The sequence below is a fragment of the Harpegnathos saltator genome, unplaced genomic scaffold, assembly GCF_003227715.2.
Source record: "Harpegnathos saltator strain DR-91 unplaced genomic scaffold, Hsal_v8.6 scaffold353, whole genome shotgun sequence".
NCBI lineage: Eukaryota > Metazoa > Arthropoda > Insecta > Hymenoptera > Formicidae > Harpegnathos > Harpegnathos saltator.
The window spans coordinates 53,738-76,761 of record NW_020230154.1 but is presented as its reverse complement, the minus strand read 5'-3'; the positions used below and the strand labels follow the sequence as shown (position 1 = coordinate 76,761).

The 23,024-nt window shown below is 35.5% G+C and overlaps 2 protein-coding genes and 1 long non-coding RNA gene across 5 annotated transcripts in view; 1 reads left to right on the top strand and 2 right to left on the bottom strand.

Annotated features, from left to right (window-relative positions):
* The window catches only part of LanA (laminin subunit alpha), a 37,353-nt gene extending 24,610 nt beyond the window's left edge, over nucleotides 1–12,743 (bottom strand). The window contains exons 1-3 of the mRNA XM_011148112.3: nucleotides 12,531–12,743; nucleotides 9,758–9,904; nucleotides 8,196–8,603 (exon numbers count right to left, since the gene is read on the bottom strand). Coding sequence (XP_011146414.1) covers nucleotides 8,196–8,603; nucleotides 9,758–9,904; nucleotides 12,531–12,743 — 768 coding nt within the window. The remainder of the gene's footprint in view (nucleotides 1–8,195; nucleotides 8,604–9,757; nucleotides 9,905–12,530) is intronic.
* The window catches only part of LOC112588944 (uncharacterized), a 65,331-nt gene that overhangs the window by 17,831 nt on the left and 24,476 nt on the right, over nucleotides 1–23,024 (top strand). The window lies entirely within an intron of this gene.
* LOC105187361 (PQ-loop repeat-containing protein 3) overlaps nucleotides 13,614–23,024 on the bottom strand; it is a 51,651-nt gene continuing 42,240 nt past the window's right edge. For 2 of the 3 annotated variants that reach the window (XM_025300313.1, XM_025300315.1), the window contains 4 exons: nucleotides 14,442–14,610; nucleotides 14,149–14,371; nucleotides 13,950–14,070; nucleotides 13,665–13,883 (listed from right to left, as the gene is read on the bottom strand). In XM_025300313.1, the coding sequence (XP_025156098.1) occupies nucleotides 13,750–13,883; nucleotides 13,950–14,070; nucleotides 14,149–14,371; nucleotides 14,442–14,610 (647 nt within the window). In that variant the 3' untranslated portion in view covers nucleotides 13,665–13,749. Of the gene's footprint in view, nucleotides 13,884–13,949; nucleotides 14,071–14,148; nucleotides 14,372–14,441; nucleotides 14,611–23,024 lie in introns of all 3 variants that reach the window. The other variant, XM_025300314.1, reaches the window with a different exon arrangement.

Here is a 23,024-nt window from a genome sequence, read left to right as displayed (position 1 = left end):
CTTACAAACTTTATAAAAAACAAGAAATATCGAGATAAGTACAACGGACGGGAAAAAAATTTGAATCGACTACGTAAAGTTTTGAGAAAAATTATTAAATAAATGAGCGAATAAATGCACAGTGGTCGGACATCGCGGGCCTGCTACTCTACACAGGATCTAGAAATTGATGCTAAATACTAGAATTTTGCGAAGTTATTCTAAAAATACACTATTTTTAAGCTTTTTTCGTTCAAACCGCCATTTTGAGGCAGCCATCTTGAATTCACATTTTCACCAATGCATATCTTGAAAGTTCAACATTTTTGAGACAAGATGTGACACTTGTATCTGTATCAAAGTAACGTTTTTGATACGAAATCAATCTTATAAAAAATAAAATTGTCGATTTTTTATGACTTTTTCCAAAGATTCCGCTATATTGGATTTTATTGTGAATCTAAACGAATTCTGATGCCGGAATCTTGTAGAACGACCCCGAAAACATAAGGAAATATTATTCGAACCTTATATAATATGTTTCTCTACATAAAATATAGTTGCAAAGTAAGGCTAATATTTTAGGAATTTTGGGCGTTAATGGGTTAATCATGAATTATCAGGTGTAATAAAAAAAATCCATTATTTTTCCAATAGATGGTTTTAGTTATCTGTATCTCGCGCTGTATAAGTCCGATCGGGTTCCACTAGATGGCGTTAGAAAGATGAGATTTCATACTAAAAAAACTTTTTTGACAGTTTTATGATTAGTTGCCTCAGTTTTGTTTGATTTTGATAGCATCTCAAGTCGGTACACTTATTACTGTATTATCACTAACCTTTACTTTATTAAAATCATTCTTTTTTGCTTTTATGGAGCAGAACTCTTTACAGAACTATTGTAGAACTATATATTTTGCGAAATCTGACAATATATATGCACGGAAATCATGTAGGACAAAGTGATACGCAGCGTGAACTTAGCAAATCACTTTGTCCGGAGCCATTTTTTCGCGTTATCCAGCGGAACTATTTATTTTATTTAGCAAGAACTCTAGAACTATTAAAAAGGAAGCCAGAGCTCTCAATAATTTGTGATTTTCCGAAAAATGTTACGCCAATTTTACACACACAATAAGCAGTTGGTTTGACAGTATTGGCGTCCCCTTATCTTCAAAGAAATATTGTCTATTGAACAAATTACGCGTTAGTCAACGACATATATACCTAGACCAAGCATTCTCTCTATAAAATATAACTGGAAGTTGGCAGTTTGAGACAGAAAGGAATAGTTTTGCGTCTATTTCTTTCTCATTCTAGCTTATCTCGATTGTCAAGAGTCGCCATATTTGTATTACAGTTACCAAATTAAGTATATCAGGTGTAGTAAAAAGAAATCCATTATTTTTCCAATAGATGGCTTTAGTTATCTGTATCTCGCGTTGTATAAGTCCGATCGGGTTCCACTAGATGGCGTTAGAAAGATAAGATTTCGTACTAAAAAAACTTTTCTGACAGTTTTGTGATTAGTTGACTCAGTTTTGTTTGAGCGCGCGTCAAAGATGGACACTAGCAAAGCGAAAATACGCTATATTTTACAGTTTTTCTTCGATAAAGGCGAAAACGCAAGCCAGGCGGCTGAAAATGTGAATAATGTTTATGGTCCTCATACTGTAACAGCCAATCACGCGCAATTTTGGTTTCGTCGATTCCGTTCCGGTAATTTCGATGTCAAAGATGCACCACGCACTGGAAGGCCAATTGTCGAAAATATCAATGAAATCATGGACATTGTCGAGTCCGACCGTCATGTAAGCACTGTTTCGATTGCCCAAGAGCTAAAGATTGCACAAAAACCGTTGGAAACCATTTGAATAAGGCTGGATACAAAAAGAAGCTCGATGTATGGGTGCCACATGAGTTAACGCAAAAAAACCTTATGGACCGAATTTCCACCTGCGAATCGCTGCTGAATCGCAACAAAATCGACGCATTTCTGAAGCGGTTGGTCACTGGTGATGAAAAGTGGATCATTTACGACAACGTCAAGCGAAAACGGTCGTGGTCGAATCGCGGTGAGCCGGCGGAAACGGTGGCCAAGCCAGGATTGACGGCCAGGAAGGTTTTGCTGTGTGTTTGATGGGATTGGCAGGGAATTATCTATTATGAACTACTCCCCTACGGCAAAATTCTTAACTCGGAACTGTACTGTCAACAATTGGACCGTCTGAAGGAAGCAATCGCCCAGAAGCGGCCAGCTTTGGCCAATAGGAGAGGAATTGTGTTCCATCAGGACAACGCCAGGCCACACACATCGATAGTGACTCGCCAGAAGCTCCGGGAGCTTGGTTGGGAGGTTCTTATGCATCCACCTTATAGTCCGAACCTGGCACCAAGTGATTACCATCTGTTCCTGTCCATGGCGAACAATTTTGCTGGTGAAAAATTCGCTTCAAGAGAGGCTTGTGAAAATCGACTGTCTCAATTTTTTGCCAATAGGGACGAGGGCTTCTATGAGAGAGGCATAATGAAATTACCTTCAAAATGGCAACAAGTTATCGAACAAAACGGCGCATATTTGACCTAAATCGGATCATTCTAACTATGGTAATTAAAGCCTTCAATTTCATGCAAAAATAATGGATTTCTTTTTACTACACCTGATATATAGAACTAGAAATACGATAGTATCGTGTATTATGTGCACGCACGGAACGAGGACAATTATACAGAGTGTGGCAAAAGTCTGAAAACATTTAAATATCTCTTAAAAAATGAATTTTAGAAAAAACGTTTCAGATGAAAGTTGTAAGGTTTAAAAAGACGCATTTAATGGTAATATCCACTTGACTTTGGGTGGCGTTGGCAAGGTCAGGTCAAGGTCGACCTGATATTTGTAAATAGAATTCCCCACTTTTTATTACATATTCTTATAGCTTACCTCGAGAGCTTATCAAAACACTATAACAAAGTTTATTTTCGTTAAGTATTTTCCGAGTTATGTAGCACGAAGATTGCAGTACCGCCGACATTAGCATTACCCAAGATGTACCGCGTGGAGGTTGCACGGTCGAATTTACATCTCGTGTGTGCGTGTGTATGTGCGTGCGTGTGTAAAAAAGTGAGTGAGTGAGCGATTGAATGAGTATGCGTCTACAAATATAAATGTTCGAATTGTTGACCTTCAATTTGACACTGAAGCAGTCGATCATGAAAGCTCCTACAAACATTTTCCAATGTTTCGGAGGTAATTAATGCCACTTCAGTGGTAATTCGGTGTCGCAAATCATCCAAATTTTGAGGTTTTTTGTTTTGTAAACGCAATCTTCTAAATAACCCCAAAAGAAAAAATCTAAGGAATTCATATTAGGTAATTGGGATGGCCACTCGATTGGTCCCCTCCTTCCTAACAATCTATCAGGAAAAGTGTCATTTAAAAACTGTCGTACCTGCAATCCAAAATGTGGAGGGGCACTATACTACTGAACCAAACTGTATCAAAATTTAAACCGAAAATATTTGAAAGACCGCGTTTACAAAACAAATCCTCAAAATTTGGATGATTTGCGACACCGAATTACCACTGAAGTGACATTAACTACCTCCGAAACATTGGAAAATGTTTGTAGGAGCTTTCATGATCGACTGCTTCAGTGTCAAATTGAAGAAGGTCAACAATTTGAACATTTATATTTGTAGACGCATACTCATTCAATCGCTCACTCACTCACTTTTTTACACATGCACACATGAGATGTAAATCCAACCGTGCAACCTTCACGCGGTACATCTTGGATAATGCTAATGTCGGCGGTATTACAACCTTCGTGCCTCATAACTCGGAAAGTACTTAACGAAAAAAAACTTTGTTATAGTGTTTTGAAAAGCTCTCGAGGTAAACTATAAGAATATGTAATAAAAAGTGGGGAATTCCATTTACAAATATCAGGTTGACCTTGACTTGACTTTGGCAACGCCACCCAAGATCAAGCGGATACCTTTGAATGCGTCTTTTTAAACCTTACAACTATTGTTTAAAACGTTTTTTTCTAAAATTCATTTTTTAAGAGATAGTTGAACGTTTCCAGACTTTTACCACACCCTGTATATATGGTCATCGTACTTATACGATGTCTTTAATTAAGAAAAAGAAAGATTATCTCTCGTGTATTGCCGTAACGGCTGATCCGACTGAGCTCTGAGTTAAACCGATATCTCGGTGTCCAATTACATACGAAACCATATTACTATTCTTACTCTATATGCTTTATAGGCGGATATATGATATTCTAGCATAAAGTTTGAAATTGTCAAGTTCTTGATTAGCAAACATCATTTCCATTGTCGTCATTGTCAATTAAGTTTTGTAACGTCTTTTTATTTCTTATTCCATCAGATGACGTAAAAAATAAAAAAATAGAAAGCAGGAAGTAAAGAGCAGCATAAAATATGCAGACTATTTGAACCAAGTTGTCCGCGTGGTCATGTATAGATATGGAACTTGTTAAACGGTATAGAAAAATTTATAATTTTATAAGTTATCATGGTAATTATTGAAATTATTGATAAAACAAAATTCGTGTATCAATTCGCGTGAATGCGCGAGATATACGGTAGAACGAAATGTGTAAGACAGACCGAAGAAATATATTTTAGGCTTTTTTCTGATTACTTAACAACAGAAAATATAGGTGTACTCCCAATCGCATGTACAGAGTGAGTCATTTTAAGTTATTCACTCCAATAACTTTCTTTTTTCTTTTTGATTGTAGAGATAAATGTTTCAGACAAAAGTTGTATGGTTTCAAGGGAGCCAATTTTCGATTTCTGCGAAAGAAGTGAACCGGTGACCTGCCAAATCGTGCCGTATCCTTCGGAACAACTAGTAATCAGAAGGAGCAATGTCCGGAGAATACGGCGGGTGCGGTAAAACGTCCCATTTGAGCGTTTCCAAATATTTTTTTACGACTTTTGCGACATAAGGCCGAGCGTTGTCATGAAGAAGAAAAACTTTATCATGTCTTTGCTCGTATTCTAGTCGTTTCTTTCGCAATGCACGGCTCAAACGAATCAATTGTAGCCGATACCGATCGCCCGTAATGGGATCTCCAGGTTTCAGCAGCTCATAGTAAACAACACCCTTTTGGTCACCACCATACAGAGCATGATCTTCAAATCATGTATGTTCGGCTTTGGTGTTGATATTAAGGTCGATGGCAACAATTGACCGGGCTTGGCGTAATATTTTTTCTCCTTGGGGTTGTCGTAGAATATCCACTTCTCATCTCCAGTTACAATCCGATGCAAAAAACCTTTTTTTGTTGCCTTTAAATCAGCTGCTCGCAAGTGAAAAATCGCCTTTCAACGTCTCTCGGTTTCAGTTTATAAGGCACCCAATTTCCTTGTTTTTGAATAAATCCCATGTCTCTCAATCGTACGGAAACGGCTTGTTGAGTCACTCCCAATGATTCTGCAAGCTCCTCTTGCGTTTGACTCTGATCTCCTTCGAGTAATGCCTCTAATTCTTTGTCCTCGAATTTTTTTGGCTGTCCAGAGCGAGACTTGTCTTCGACGTTGAAATCTCTATCCTTGAAACGTCGAAACTATTCCCTACATGATTTATCAGTTGGAGCAGCGTCACCATAAACTTCAACAAGCATTCGATGGGCTTCATTTGCTGCACAGCTGCACTTTTCTTCCAATTAAAGCAGAAAATTAAAACCTCCCGCAAATGCTGCTTGGTTAACACAAAATTCGACATTTTCAACACTGTAAAAAGCAAGGTTTTTGTATGAAACTCAAAGCGATATAAACTGAATATTATTGGCAGATGTCTAACCTCTCTGAAACCGTCAAAATCGGCAGTCACTATGAACCATTCATAACAGCCGGAGCCATCTTTTGAAAACGAACCGAACTAATTTGTACACCCAATATATATACAAACTATACAGTTTATTTACAGATAGCGCCATTTTCGAGATATTCACTGATCATTACTTTTCTTGGAAACTTAAATTTTTTATTATATCATCTTTTTCTACTAATTAATTTTAACAACTTTTGTCTGAAACATTTTTTTACTTGCCTAATATTTTTTTAGATGTTTCAGGAAAACTTGGTAACATTTTCAAGATTTAGTTCACGATATTTCGTTAACTATTTGTCGGAAAAAAAATAGTACTAGACTTTTTTACTGTATTTAGTCTTAAGAATATATTGTTACAATAGTGCCCTAACTTTTGTTAACTTATTGACTTTTGGAAATTTCAAAATCATCAAATTAACAAAAGTCAGGGCGTTATTGTAACAATATATTCTTGAGACCAAGTAGAATAAAAAAGTCTAGTACCATTTTTCCTTCCAACAAACAGCAAGATATCGTAAGTTAAATATACTGAAAAATAAATACTGAAAAAATTACCAAGTTTTCCTTAAATATCTCAAAAAATATTAGGTAAATAAAAAAATGTTTCAGACGAAAATTATTAAAATTAATTGATAAAGATGATATAATAAAAAATTGGGGTTTCCATTTAAGAAAAGTAATGATCAGTGAATATCTCGAAAGGCGCCATCTGTAAACAAACCATATACAGTCTGTAAAGTAAGAGCGTACACGGGTTAATGTATAGAAAAATTTATTTTTAATGATTTTTAATTACATAGATTTGTTGTACTCCATGAGAAGAAAAATGCTATATCATTAATAATGAGTCCAGTCACCACCAGCATTGATAATTGCCTGGCATCTCCGAGGCATACTTTCCATTAAGTTGACTGCGTATTCGTTCAGTAAAGACCTCCAAATGAGACGAATTTGTCATGTCAGCTGCTTCAAAGTGCAGACTCTTTTTCCTCGAAGCTTATGCTTGAGATATGCCCACACATTTTCAATGGGATTTGCATCTGGCGACTGCGATGGCCAATCAAGTGTGACAATGGCAGACTGCTCTTTCCACTCAGTGCAAAGCTTGCTCCGGTGTTTTGGGTCGTTGTCTTCCTGTAAGATCCAGTCCTCGTTTTTTTTATGAAACATCGTTCAGCAGTTGGCAACAAACACTTCTCATAAATTTTAAGCATTAAGGTCGGGTTCCACTTAAACAAATTCACAATTTTTTTTTCCATATTCTATTTTCCATATTCGGCATCACTTTGCCTATCGAGCCACGTTCTGGCAAGTCATCGACATTTTTGATCTTCTTATATTGCTGAACCCACTTAGCGACGAACGATTTTGACTTTCCCATGTATTTAGCAGCCACTGCATATGACATTTTTGGTCCTTTGGGGTGGGAACAAAGGAACACAGCCTCGTAGCGTGATGCTTATACGGCACTCATGGCGGTTAACGTGTTTCTCAAGTTAGAGTTCGACGCCAACTGAATCTTTTGTGACAAAGCATTCACGACAAAGGTTTCATCTATCGGCTCACAAAAAAACTAGGACGATATTTGAAGCCAACTGCCATTTATGGTATGCCGTGCACGCTCTTACTTTACAGACTGTAGTTGTTTTATGTCTTCCTTGAAACCATACAATTTTTGTCTAAAACATTTTTCTCCAAAAAGTTAATTTTTGAAAGAAAAGGGATGTACGAGTGGTCTTAGACACCCAGAACAAATAGTCAAAGCTAGCGTTGATAAACATTTATCTAATGTTTTAGCTCATTTCGAAGATTTTTCAACGGTAAAAATTTTGAACAAAAATCAGGAGCCAAAAGAACGCACACACATATATATACACACACATATGCGCGCACGCATACGCACTAAATCACAAATTTCAATAAATTGTACACATATTTTATAGTAATTGTGTTAAAATATTCTATAAATTTAAAATAAAAGAACATTATTTTCAATATGTAATTTTTTACTTCGAGTATGCGTAACTTTTTAATATTATTATTAATTTTCTGATGTTATTTTTTTGTAGGAATTTATGACACCTATCAAAAATTTATTTAGAAAACATTCTTTTTCTATGCTATGATAATATTTCCTGTTATATTGTTTTGTTCGATCGGAAAGCATGTAAATTAAGACCCATTCTTTACTTTTATCAAAAGAATTGTTGCTAATCGGAATGTCCTTGCATTACTAAACAAAAACTTTTTATCGAGTTATCATTAATACTTAATAAAACATTGATAATTTATCATAACGTACAATACTAAGGAAATTTTAAGCGTGAAGATGATTGATGATACTCACTCTTCTGGTAACGGTAGGATCCTGACGAACCACGGACATCAGATGGCCTAACAAGTTCTTCGTCCTAAGAAAGCGGAAACGGACAGTAGTTGCCCTCGTCCATTCCTGCAGTAGAGTCGAATTGAAGTAGTGCTTTGCTGAAGGTCGGTTGTTTAGGATTGAGATCGGAATCTCGCCACCCTCGAGCGGGACCACTTGCGAAAATTCAGTCGTGCAGATCACGCTGTCGTCCCGAATAATCGGCTTATGACTGTCCACACCGAAGTACGTGAGACAATCGCTGGCGGAGTCCGAGAAGTACTGCCAGGGTGACCAAGTCTTGCCGTAGTCCTTTGATTTCTCTAGGACCCAAAGTCCCGGCCGAGGAGAGTTGCCCATTCGCATGTAAACGTAAGCCACATGGAATTCCTGGGGACAAAAATAGAGAAAAGATATATAAGAAAAGAATTCATTTAGACTCGAACAAATTATAATCAAAAATTTTCGTAATTTCACTTGCGTTATCTTGATCTTTCCTTTCTCACAAAGAAAACCTATTACTGTTGCATCTGAAATCTATTGCTGCTCTGCTGTTTGAGCCTTTATATCCGCGATATATATGAGAACCCATTCTTGTTGTTTCAGTCAAAATAATACGATCAAGAGTAAAAACCAAGAAGTGAACGCCAGATGTGCGCTATACGCTATTCTCCATGCTCTATGAATATTTATGAAGACCATGGACATATGGACGAAGTCGAGAATGAGGAAGAAGAGATAAAGTTAATTTATTGAAACAATAGTTTTATGAAAGATTGAAAAGTATAATAAATAGCGGAATAAAATGTTGAAGATGACGAGAAAAACAGGCAACAATCAATATCAATCGATATCAATCGATATCAATCGAAAAATAATTTATACAAGCGAATTATTAACAGAAAACTAGAAGGTGCAAGAAGAAAGAAGGAGAGCAAAAGCTAGGAGGAACGAGAGGTGAAAGAGAAGAGCGAGTGAGAGAGAAAGAGAGAGAGAGGGGGAAGCGGGGAGAAGAGACATGGAACGAAGAAGACGTAAATAAAATTTTCTACGAAGGTTATTAGCGAAGGGGCGACAAATATCGCACGCATTTCATACTTACGAAAGCAGTTTGCGCTCTCGGTAACAGTTAATTACCTCGCGCAAATATTAAATTATATGTACAATTGATTAATTATTACAATTAATTTTACGGAATATGTCGCGATTTTCATCTATATAATTATATAATAAACACTAAAACATTTTTTGATTTATTGTAAATAACAACACGCAAATAATAATATAGTAGAACTAATAATTTTTATAAAATTCAAGATAGATATGAAAGTTGATTTGCTCATTGTTCTCCGGAAACGACCAACGATAAATCTTCCCACTTGCAGGAAAACGCCTACGCGAATGATAGAATGTTTATGTCGCCGATAAAAGACTGCCATGTCTCATCATTTCCTGTCGTCATAGATTTCTTTTTAATGAGCATTAAAAAATTTTTCAATATATAATTTTTAATAATTTTTAAACTTCACGCAATTAAAACTTACCTGTCCCAGGTTGATCGTCAAATTAACCTCGTTATATTTCATCCCCCTAGATAACGGTGGTGATTGCCACCAAGTCTCCATACCATCGACTGCATATTCAGGCGGATGTCTCTTCTCGGGGTTATCAGGATCGCAATAATCGCATACCTTTGAACAGACAAAATTTATAACAGTATATAGGAAGAGAAAGGATAAATAAATCAATAAACTGTAATTTCAAAAGGTTGCTTTTCTACATGTGAGATAACAGAAAAAATTAGATTTCTTCGAAAGGAAAATTTCTCATTAACAAAATGTTTATAATCACGATTACTAACTTAAGAAAGCAATTTCAAGAAATTGTCCAAGCGAGTGAAACTCTTAAAACTTATACACGTTGAAGCTGTAAATTATATTCGAAGCTTTATTTATTCGAAGCTTCCAAGTTTCAAATTTTTATGGCATTATATTTCAAGCATTATATTCAAACAACGAAATTTTGAATAGAGAATTTTCAAATAATCAAATATCTGAACAATATTAATTGCACAGTATCTTGTTGCACTCGCCAAGATTAATTTTATTAAGAACTTCCATATTTCAAATCTTTGATGAATTTTATTAAGAACTTCCATATTTCAAATCTTTGAATAGAATTTAAAAAATCGAGGTTTCAAAGTCGAGTTATTCGGAGCTTCAAAACTTGACAAATAGTATTACTTCTAATATAAGCCATTGATGTTATAGAAAGCGTCTTAATTTCGGACATATAAACGAGATCGAATGTTATCGAGGGGTCATCCTTATCTTATATATTATCGGTCTTCTTACTTCTAATTTACGCGATGTCACTTTTTTCTGCGCTCGAAATAGGTACGCGGACACGACGACGTTGTGAATTACAGCCTCGTGATCTAAATATTAACAGTTCAAGAAGGGCCAAGTTAGTATTGTTAATCTGCTTCATATGCTATGTCCGGTGCGGCAATTAAAATATGAATATAGATGAAACAGTCCTCACTGAATATTTTATAATTACGAGTGCGAATTAAAATTGTCAGATCTAACAAATCATGCATTATTAATATCGCAGCGAAATTATATCGATACACACATAATACGCGCGAGTTATTTATATTCATGATGAACGCATTAAATTCACAACGCGTATTTCTAATTAAATTCGAAAGAATCGTCACTATAGAAAATATTACACTGATCCTGCGAGTCTGTCGCATAGTGAGAATACAATGATAAATCCTACGCGAACTGGTTTTCTTGGCTGGATCTTCTTTAAGGAAGCCGCGTGTCCTTTGTTCTGACTTGTCGACAAATTCTTTTTTCAAAAAACGTTAATAGAATGCTGACCCGTAATTTCAGAAAAGCATTGGAGAATGGTGATCATTTTGGAACGGTACAACTATGATCTCTTAGAGTATACGAAGATTACACAGAAATTTTAAAATTCTTATTCCATATTCTATAATTCTTAAATAAAAATTCTTAAGTAAAAGAATTCTATAATTCTTTTATTTAAGTTTTTAGTTATATTTTTTAGTTCTTGACATAGCAATTTTCCTAACTGAAATATTTATAAATTTTAATTAAGATATTTAAAATATATACTCGGGAGAAAAAGATCATATATGATTATATATAATTATATAAAATTATATACAATTGTAAATAAATTATATATAAGTTTGTCCATATATGGCCACATATACAATCATATGTCTGCATGAAAAAAAGAATGATGTTAAATATGAAAAAAAGAAGAAATAGTTATATTCAAATAAACGTTGACATCATATGTTGCTAAAATCATAAGCTTTTACTTTGATTGTATTTGTATAACAGCATTTTTTTTATCATGAGCATATATAATTATACATATATGATTACGTATGGTTATGAATAAATTTATATGGTTCTTTTTCCTGGATATATATATGTATCTATATAATTAAATGTTATATATATATATGTATATAATATTTAATATATATACATGTTAATATATATGTTTAATACATACACATATACTTGCGCAATTTTGTATAATATATATGATGTAATTTTTCATAATTCATATATCATAACAAGAAAGGTATGCGATTTTGATTAATAAACACCTTTGTATTCAATGACCAATTGATAAAAACGATCTTTCACGAACAGTATCATTCATGTATTCCAAAGTAATAGATAATTATTTCTCTCTTATCGAGGTTTCAAGATAGAGGAAAGTCACATTCGGCAGATCATTTTAAATGTTTACGCGATACATATTTTTTACACAAAAGAAGAGAAGAAGAAAAGGAAGTAGAGAATAAACGGGTCGATGCCTCGTAACCGATAAACTCTTGGACTTACAGAATTCAATGGTAAAAAACCTCAATGTGAATACTGGAGATGAAAATATCACAATCTCCTTAACGCGCGAGAATATTAGACAAATATTAAATAACTTCTCTCTCTCTCGTTGCCTATATTAATATCGCTGTAATTATATTAAATATAAATTTAAAACATGACAATTTCTAAAATCCTTTCAATTGTAAAATTCAATCCACTTATCCTTCTTCATGATAACGGAAGATTTTTTTAATATTCCGCTCTCATTCTCGTTATACATACACACACGCGCGCGCGCTCGCACGCTTCAATTTTGAACAAATGAATCTCGCTATAATTTCGATTATAGGATTATTAGAAGATATATCTTTCTATGTATAATATATTGCATTACGTTATATACGCTTCGGATATCTTTTGGTATAATTATTCGTACCTGTCCTTGAATCAAATTGATATCTTCGTCCTGGTCTGCATTTGCGCCAACAAGTTTACAATAAAGCTCTGGACCAGTGGTATCGACACCGCATGTGGCTGAGGCAACAATCTCCTTGCCCTCGGCTAGGTTGAAATACGGTGGCGTCAAGATCTCGCACCTGGAGAGCCGAATGACCAGCAGGAGCCCGACCAGGATCGCCAGTGACCGCATCCCGCCAGCAACAGAAAATCAACACCTTCTCCTATAGCTTTGTCCCGAGGGATTCTTATACTTTCTTTCTTCCTTTTTACACTCGTCTTCCTTCCGCACCCACCGCCTCACTGGCGCTCTCTCGCTCTTCCAAGCGAGAGAGATACTGACGATTATGATGCCTGCGCGCCTTCTTGGTACCGACTATCCAGACCACGTTTCATCTAACATGCCGGCGACTCGCCAGATGAGAAAGGCCCGGTGGGGGTGGAATGAATCAGTGGTCTTCAAATCGCAGCTTAGCATGGATTCATTGAATTTTTATATCTTGCTGATTACGTGTTGTGTTTTAATATAGATGTCAACTTTCTACTTAAGATAAAAGATTGACATCTGAATAATTACATAATTCTTCTAGAGATTTGTTATAATCATTATTATATACATTGTTTATTGATATTTTTGTTATATCTTTCTTAGGTAAATATTATAAGTTACGAATATTTTCATATATATGCGCTGAATAGAAACTTTCTTAGGATGCAATAGCAATTTGTTTATAGCAAAATATTATTACACTCACTATCATTTCCATGTGATTTGACGATGGGACAGAGTGCAACTTTGAAGATCACTGAGATCCAAAAGAATGACCATGTGGATCGAAAACATATGGTATCCTTCAAATGTGTGCGCCGTTCCCATAGAATATAGTTTCGCATCTATAGTTCTTCCAAAATATATTGTCTCGTAAATTAGGCCAGTGAAACGGGAATGAAATTGATTCGAATACGACAAATATAATTTTCGACTAAATCTCTTCTTTAATTTTATAATTAATTAATAATTTAATTTTATAATTATTTAATTAAAAACTAAAATTTGCAATTTGCATTATTTTATATGCACAATATTATCAGAAAAATAAATATTTTACAATTATTAAAAATAAAAATAAATATATAGGATACAGTCATCAATTTCATAGGATACGCTTGGCTAGACCAATCGTATAAATTTTTCTTTCTTAGTCATGCTTTACAGGACGGTGTTTGTAGTAAAGCGCAGAGAACATGACGCTGAAACTTAGCAGCACCGAGATGATAAAGTTTCCCAGGAGTAACATGTCAGCCGAGTCCATCCATATCGTAAATACTCTAGCTGAAACATAGTTATTTATCAAATTCGATTTACTAAGAAAAAATATTATTTTATTTGCGAACTCACTCAGATTCGTAAAGGCAGATATGAACCAAGTAAGAGGTGATACAGACTCTGCATTCTTAGCTCGAAGTATAGCTAGTAATTGGACGACTTTACTGGAAGCGGAAATTGGAGTGCACATAGGCTAAAAAGATCCAAAAATATTTGTTAAAATGGTAATTACCTTCATGAGAGATATCTCAGCACAAAAAAAGATACTAACTGCTAAGAGTGTAAGAACAACTTTTGGTACAATTTCCAACACCAAACAACTGCTCAACGTAAAATATATTAGGGAATATATAAAAGCCCACATATTGATCTTGTTTAAATATTTTAAGACTAGAAATATCAAGATGTATTCTTGAATTAGTATGATCGGATACTCCAAGTAAGATAGTATGGCATATCCGTTCGTATAATTATAACTAGTCATCACGGTATAACTGGAAAAAAAGATGATAAAATTGATCGATCAATTATTTGCAAAAGTGAATTTGATAATTTTTGAAGTACCTTGTTAATTCTAAAAATAATCCTAATGTGGATATTTCATCGGCTGATTTCACGGACATCAATTTTAATATTTGCGGAATTTTCAACACGAAACACATGCCGATTGTTATTACACTCAATAAATCCGCGAATTGTTGTAATGTCATTTTTTCCTTGCTTTCTAAATGATCTGCAACATATACATGTACACATATATATAATGTAACTTATGCATACATATATGCGCGCACACGCACACATGCATGCACGCATGAAAGTTGTTAAAAAATTAAACCGACAAATTTTGTACAAAATAAAGAAGACATCAAAATAATAATTTTCTATCAATAATATATTCTGCGATGATGTTTTATATTCGTGTTGTGTTGCGGGTTTTCTATATCTCGATTTAACATTTGCTAACTGAAAATTTCATCATAATAAAGTGAATCTTCAAATTTTGGGTATGCTCGTTTTCGTAGAATAAAAATATAATTTAAATGTCTCAATATTCTTATATTTGCAATTATAAAATTTCTAGTTCACGCTACGAAGTATCAAAACAAGACGTCAGAATATGAATTTCTGGATTGGAGACAAAAATCTGACATAAGACTCGCTTCTCGCGATTTGAATTAATATAATAATTCCCAAAGTTTAAACAGAAACAATAATTTACATCAATGCTCGGAATTACTTTCACTTTTCAGGCGATTTTAGACAGTATTTCCCCACACTTCTCCTTTCCTTTCCCTTACTCCACTTGCACGACCGATGGCCAGACTTTATCAGTAACTGTAATTATAGCTAATTTTACAACTATTGGTAAGCGCCTCTTAGATGTTATGATATCAACGAAGACGGAAAGTACGATTGTTGGATATATAGGGTGAGTCAAAAAGATGAGTAATATCCTGTAACCTGAAATCTCAGAGGGATTCAGTTTTTGAAAGACGTTATAAATGAAAATTGTAGAGTTTCAAGAGGTCTATCTATTAGCCTTATCAGTTTGATGTTAAGTGGCGTTGCTAAGGTCAGGTTAAGGTCAGATTAATTTTTTAAAACGGAAATCTCTATTTTTTTATTATATCATCTTTTTCTATTGATTAATTTTAACAACTTTTGTCTAAAACATTTTTTATTTGCCTAACATTTTTTGAGATATTTAAAAAAAACTTGATAACATTTCAGTATTTAACTTACGATATCTCGTTAACTGTTTGTTGGATGAAAAAGTGGTATTAGTATTTTTTACTTTATTTGATCTCAAGAATATATTGTTATAATAGCACCTTGACTTTTGTTAATTTGATGATTTTGAAATTTCCGAAGGTCGATAAGTTAATAGAAGATAGGGCATTATTGTAACAATATATTCTTGAGACCAAATAAAGTAGAAAAGCCTTTCTTTAGTCTTCTAGCTAGTTAAAAGTCTTCGGTAGTAAAGTGTATAATAAGGGGAAGGTAAATGAGAGGAAAACTTCCAAAAATCGCCTGAAAAGTGAAACTAATTCTAAGCACTGATCTACATAAAGAATACCAAGGCTATAGTAGGTTTTGAATAACAAATGTTGAAACTATATGAATTGGGAGGTTGAAATTTTATGTGCCCAAATATGATATAACGCAAAGCAATGGATATGTTTTCGTACTTCTAAACAACAAATATATTTTTGTATTGGAAACCACTGGTAATCAAGTCATATTTAGATACTTAGTATATGCAAATCACTCAAGTCGTATATGCAAGTCACACACATGCAAATATAATAATAATATTCATATAAATATATCGTAAAATATTAACTGTGATATACAGGGTGTCCCATTTTAAAGGGACTCAAATATCTCAGAAACACTGCGTTAAATCGAAAAATGCTTAAGACAAAAATTGTTTAGCTTGAAGGGAGACATAGGACAGCAATAGCATTTTGTTTGTCGATGGCTCCATTTTCGAGATATTTACTGATTATCGATTTTCTTAAATGGAAATCCAAATTTTTTATTATATTATCTTTTTCTACCAATTAATTTGAACAATTTTGTCTGGAACATTTTTTATTTGCTTAATATATTTTGAGATATTAAATTTATTTTACATATTTTTTATATTTCTTTCATATATTTTATATTTTTCTTTCATCTATAAATATCAGGTGTAGTAAAAAGAAATCCATTATTTTTGCATGAAATTGAAGGCTTTAATTACCATAGTTAGAATGATCCGATTTAGGTCAAATATGCGCCGTTTTGTTTGATAACTTGTTGCCATTTTGAAGGTAATTTCATTATGCCTCTCTCATAGAAGCCCTCGTCCCTATTGGCAAAAAATTGAGACAGTCGATTTTCACAAGCCTCTCTTGAAGCGAATATTTCACCAGCAAAATTGTTCGCCATGGACAGGAACAGATGGTAATCACTTGATGCCAGGTCCGGACTATAAGGTGGATGCATAAGAACCTCCCAACCAAGCTCCCGGAGCTTCTGGCGAGTCACTATCGATGTGTGTGGCCTGGCGTTGTCCTGATGGAACACAATTCCTCTCCTATTGGCCAAAGCTGGCCGCTTCTGGGCGATTGCTTCCTTCAGACGGTCCAATTGTTGACAGTACAGTTCCGAGTTAAGAATTTTGCCGTAGGGGAGTAGTTCATAATAGATAATTCCCTGCCAATCCCATCAAACACACAGCAAAACCTTCCTGGCCGTCAATCCTGGCTTGGCCACCGTTTCCGCCGGCTCACCGCGATTCGACCACGACCGTTTTCGCTTGACGTTGTCGTAAATGATCCACTTTTCATCACCAGTGACCAACCGCTTCAGAAATGCGTCGATTTTGTTGCGATTCAGCAGCGATTCGCAGGTGGAAATTCGGTCCATAAGGTTTTTTTGCGTTAACTCATGTGGCACCCATACATCGAGCTTCTTTTTGTATCCAGCCTTATTCAAATGGTTCCCAACGGTTTTTGTGCAATCTTTAGCTCTTGGGCAATCGAAACAGTGCTTACATGACGGTCGGACTTGACAATGTCCATGATTTCATTGATATTTTCGACAATTGGCCTTCCAGTGCGTGGTGCATCTTTGACATCGAAATTACCGGAACGGAATCGACGAAACCAAAATTGCGCGTGATTGGCTGTTACAGTATGAGGACCATAAACATTATTCACATTTTCAGCCGCCTGGCTTGCGTTTTCGCCTTTATCGAAGAAAAACTGTAAAATATAGCGTATTTTCGCTTTGCTAGTGTCCATCTTTGACGCGCGCTCAAACAAAACTGAGTCAACTAATCACAAAACTGTCAGAAAAGTTTTTTTAGTACGAAATCTTATCTTTCTAACGCCATCTAGTGGAACCCGATCGGACTTATACAACGCGAGATACAGATAACTAAAGCCATCTATTGGAAAAATAATGGATTTCTTTTTACTACACCTGATATACTTAATTTGGTAACTGTAATACAAATATGGCGACTCTTGACAATCGAGATAAGCTAGAATGAGAAAGAAATAGACGCAAAACTATTCCTTTCTGTCTCAAACTGCCAACTTCCAGTTATATTTTATAGAGAGAATGCTTGGTCTAGGTATATATGTCGTTGACTAACGCGTAATTTGTTCAATAGACAATATTTCTTTGAAGATAAGGGGACGCCAATACTGTCAAACCAACTGCTTATTGTGTGTGTGAAATTGGCGTAACATTTTTCGGAAAATCACAAATTATTGAGAGCTCTGGCTTCCTTTTTAATAGTTCTAGAGTTCTTGCTAAATAAAATAAATAGTTCCGCTGGATAACGCGAAAAAATGGCTCCGGACAAAGTGATTTGCTAAGTTCACGCTGCGTATCACTTTGTCCTACATGATTTCCATGCATATATGTGCATTGTCAGATTTCGCAAAATATATAGTTCTACAATAGTTCTGTAAAGAGTTCTGCTCCATAAAAGCAAAAAAGAATGATTTTAATAAAGTAAAGGTTAGTGATAATATAGTAATAAGCGTACCGACTTGAGATGCTATCAAAATCTCTGCCTTTCAAAAGCTCTGGCCTTTCCAAAAGAGTTCCCAAATTGTTATAAGCATAAAAAACATTTTCTAAAGAGTTCTGAGCACTAGCAACGTTATACGATTTTTAAATAAATTAATACTGCCCGAGCGTGCCGTACTTTGAGAGAATAGGATGATACGCTAGCCGAAATCTTGTAGTTCTCGTTCATTTAAAATATTTTTCATATAGTTCTCAACATACTAAACCATTTTCTAGAGTTCCGGGCACTCACAACGTTATATGATTTTTAAATAAATAAATTAGAGCTCGAGAATTACAAAATTTCGTCTATCATGTCGCCTTATTCTCTCAAAATATGACGCGCTTGGGCAGTCTTAACTGATTTAAAAATCATACAACGTTGCGAATGTCCAGAACTCTTTGAAAAATGTTTTATTATGCTCATAACTATTTGAGAACTCTTTTGGAAAGGCCAGAGCTTTGAGATTTTGCTAGTGTCTCCAGTCGCTTATTACTGTATTATCGCTAATCTTTACTGAACTAAAATCATTCTATTCTGCTTTTATGGAGCAGAACTCTTTATAGAACTATTGTAGAACCATATACATATTTTACGAACTCTGACAGAAATATAAAATTGATGGCTTTATATCTCTATATCTAATCTTGTTGTTGTTTTTTCACTGCCAGATTATTGTATCTCTTTTTGTAGTTAATAAATCACTTGTAATTTTCTGCTGCAGAAAGCCTTTTCATTATCTTTTTTTTTTAAGTAATTCATTTAATCATTGATCCATTTAAGGTGCGTTCAAATATATCTTGTTTACTAACCGGTTTTCGAAACAATTCGCCTTGTAATATTACGTTACATTCCTTGCATACGGCATAAAAGTTAATAAAACATTTTGTATTATAACCTGAGAATTATATCGCGTTTTTGAACATAATAAAAAATTTTATTTTGTTATATTTTAGAGGCAAATACGTGAAATCATTTCCCAAACTTCAATTTTAAGTAATGACGATTATATTTACCGGGTTTAATTCGTTTCATTTGTTTTTAGAAATAATTAAACGAAAAATCTTAGTATTGTGTTGTAACGAATGTTGATAATATTGAAAAGTAGCATCAGACGTATTAGCATTTAAATTTTCGGTGTTATACGAGGGTAGTCTCAGAAGTACCTGACCTGATGTATAGATAGCGGTTGTTGTTTGAAAATAATGAATATGATAGAAAGTACCAACCTTATAAAGTTTAAGTTTGAAGTTTGACGACGCTACGTTGTTTAGTATTTGTTTGGCAGTCATCAATAGTGAACGCTCTCAGTGAATTTGTAAACATGGAAAAAATTGGTTATCGTTATGTGATACAATACTTTCATTTGAAAGGCCTCAGTCCAACGAATATCAAAGCGGAGCTAGATTCTACTCTGGGGGAGTCTGCTCTTTCGTTTACAACAGTAAAATATTGGGTGGCAGAGTTTAAACGAGGCTGTACGAGCTGCCAAGACGAACATCGCAGTGGTCGACCAAATGAGGTGACCACGCCAGAAATGGTAAAGAAAATCCACAAAATGGTATTGGATGACCGTCGACTGAAAATGCGCGAGTTAGCAGACATGATAGGAATTTCAAAAAGTGCTGTATCGCATATTGACTGAAAATTTGGACATGAAAAAGCTGTGCGCAAGATGGGTGCCGCGATTCGAACAAAAACAGCGTCGTGAGGATGTTTCAATCGAGTATTTGGCGAAGTTTCGCAGCAATAAAGCCGAGTTTTTGCGTCGATTCATAACCATGGATGAAACATGGGTCCATCACTTCACACCTGAGACGAAGGAACAGTCAAAACGATGGACCAAGGTGGCTTGATGGCTATTTTGAGGAGCTCGACGATTCCCACTATATTACATGGGCTGAAAAGTCTTTGGCTTAACAATGAAAAAACGATTTTTTTAATGAAAAAAGTGTTTTATTCCTCGACATAATCTCCATTTAGAGTAATGCACTTAGTGTAACGGTCCGCTAACATTTCGATGTCGGTCTTATAGTGCTCGGTGTCAAGTCCCTCAAAATAGGCATTTGTTTTCAACTTGACCTCCTCATTCGAGTAAAATCTTTTACCAGCGAGCCACTGCTTCAGTCGGGGAAAAAGGAAATAGTCGCTGGGGGCCAGGTCTGGAGAATACGGGGGATGCGGGACCAATTCATAGCACAATTTCTTTAATTTATCGGTCGTGCCGAGTGAGCTAGAGCATTGCTTGGTGAAACAAAATTTTTTTCTTTGCCAAATGTGGCCGTTTGACCTTAACCTCGTCGTCCAATCGATCCAGTAATGTACAGTAATATTCTTTATTGATAGTTTTACCATGTTCAAGATAATCAATGAATATTATGTTATGCGCATCCCAAAAAATACTGGCCAAAACCTTGCCGGCTGATTGTTGTGTCTTCGGGCGCTTCGGACGGCTTTCACCAGGCAATAACCACTCCGCTGACTGCCGATTGGACTCCGGTGTGTAGTGATGGATCCATGTTTCATCCATTGTGACAAATCGACGCAAAAACTCCTTCTTATTGCGGTTAAACAGGGCCAGATTTTGCTTTGAAAGTCGAACACGTTCCGCTTTTTGCTCAATTGTCAAAAAACGCGGCACCCAACGCGCGCAAAGCTTTTTCATGTGTAAATATTCATGAATGATATGACCAACGCGTTCCTTTGAGATGCCTATGATGTTAGCTAGCTCACTCAATTTCATTTTGCGGTCATTCAACACGATTTCACTGATTTTCTGGATGTTTTCTGGAGTAACTGCCTCATTTGGCCTTCCTGAACGTGGTGCATCATTTGTGCTCGTACGATTACGACGAAACTCAGCAAACCAATATTTGATGGTTGAATTCGGTGGGGCAGATGTGCCGTAACATTTATCAAGCCATGCCTTTGCTTCAACAGTGTTTTTTCCCATCAGGAAGCAATGTTTAATCAAAACACGAAATTCACTTTTTTCCATAGTAAAAATAAATTCAGAGGTAACGTCACTTCGAAAGCTATAACTTGTACACGAGTCAACGAAATATCATGAAATTTTTACAGCTTCTAAGTTAAGGTTGGTACTCTATAGAAAATATAAGGATTTTTAGTTTGTGGCGCCATCTATATGTCAGGCTAAAGACTTTTCAGCCCATGTAGTAAACAGGGTATCGAAGCTATTGAACATCGCTGGGAAAAGTATATTGAGCTAAAAGGAGACTATATAGAGAAATAAAGATATTTTTTCCCAAATTTTTTGTGTTTTCTTTGTTGGTACTTTTGGGACTACCCTCGTATGTTACTATTGGGTGAGTGCAAAAGTTCGTGCGGAGTTTGTGAGTAAAAGTCACACAGTGATTAGGCAAACAAAAATCTTTATTCAATCAATGATATATTCTCCATCGTTTTCTATAATCTTTTCCCAACGTTCTGGCAGCATACGGATGCCTCGATCATAAAAACTGCGCGGTTTAGATTCGAAGAACGAAGAGACGCCGTTTTTTAAGGCCTCCAAAGAGTCAAAATTTTTTCCATTTAAATAATTTTGCAATGACCAGAACAAGTGATAATCAGATGGTGCGATATCAGGGGAATACGGTAGATGCGTTAAGACATCCCATTTCAGGCTCTTCAGTTTGCGCAGCCTCTTTTTCGAAACGTGTGGTCTGGCGTTGTCGTGATGAAAGACGACTCCCTTGCGATTTGACAAAATCGGACGTTTCTCTTTTATTTCTCGATTCAGATTGGTTAATTGGCGACAGTACTTGTCCGAATCAATCGTTTCGCCAGCGGGGAGAAGCTCGAAATAGATTATGCCCTTGCAATCCCACCAAACAGAGAGCATCACCTTCATCGGGTGCAAACTGGCCTTTGGCATTGCGTCACCATGCTCACCTGATTGTTTCCATGTCCGTTTGCGCTGAACATTGTTGTAGAGGACCCATTTCTCATCGCCCGTCACTCGATCCAAAAACGACTCGTTATTGAGCCGCTCGAGTAAAGAAACGGCTGCAGAAATTCGCTTGATTTTGTTCTTCTCGGTCAGCAAATAGGGCACCCATATATCGAGCTTCAAATCGAATCCCATCTTTTTTAAACGCCGAAAAGCGGTTGATCGGTCAACGTTTAGTGCTGTAGCAACTTCTTCTGTTGAAATTCGCGGATTATTGAGCACTAAAGTACGCAAAACATCGTCATCAATGTCAGAAAGTCGACCAGAGCGTGGCTCGTCTTCAAGGTTAAATTCTCCGCGCCGAAATTTAGCAAACCATTTTTTCACAGTTCGTTTAGCTGGTGCTTCATCCTGATAAACATCCTGAATGTTTTTTACGGCTGCGGCAACGTTTATTCCCTTCCGAAACTCGTAAAGCATAACATGCCGTAAATGCACCTTATCGATACTCATTTTTAAAGTGATATTTCTCGAAGCAGTTTGTATGAAAACAAATGATTTTTTTTTTTAATAACAGCTGAAGACATCACCTTTCCAACGTTATATAATATGTAGATGGAAGTATTAATGACAACACTTTACGACGCTTATAACTCCATCT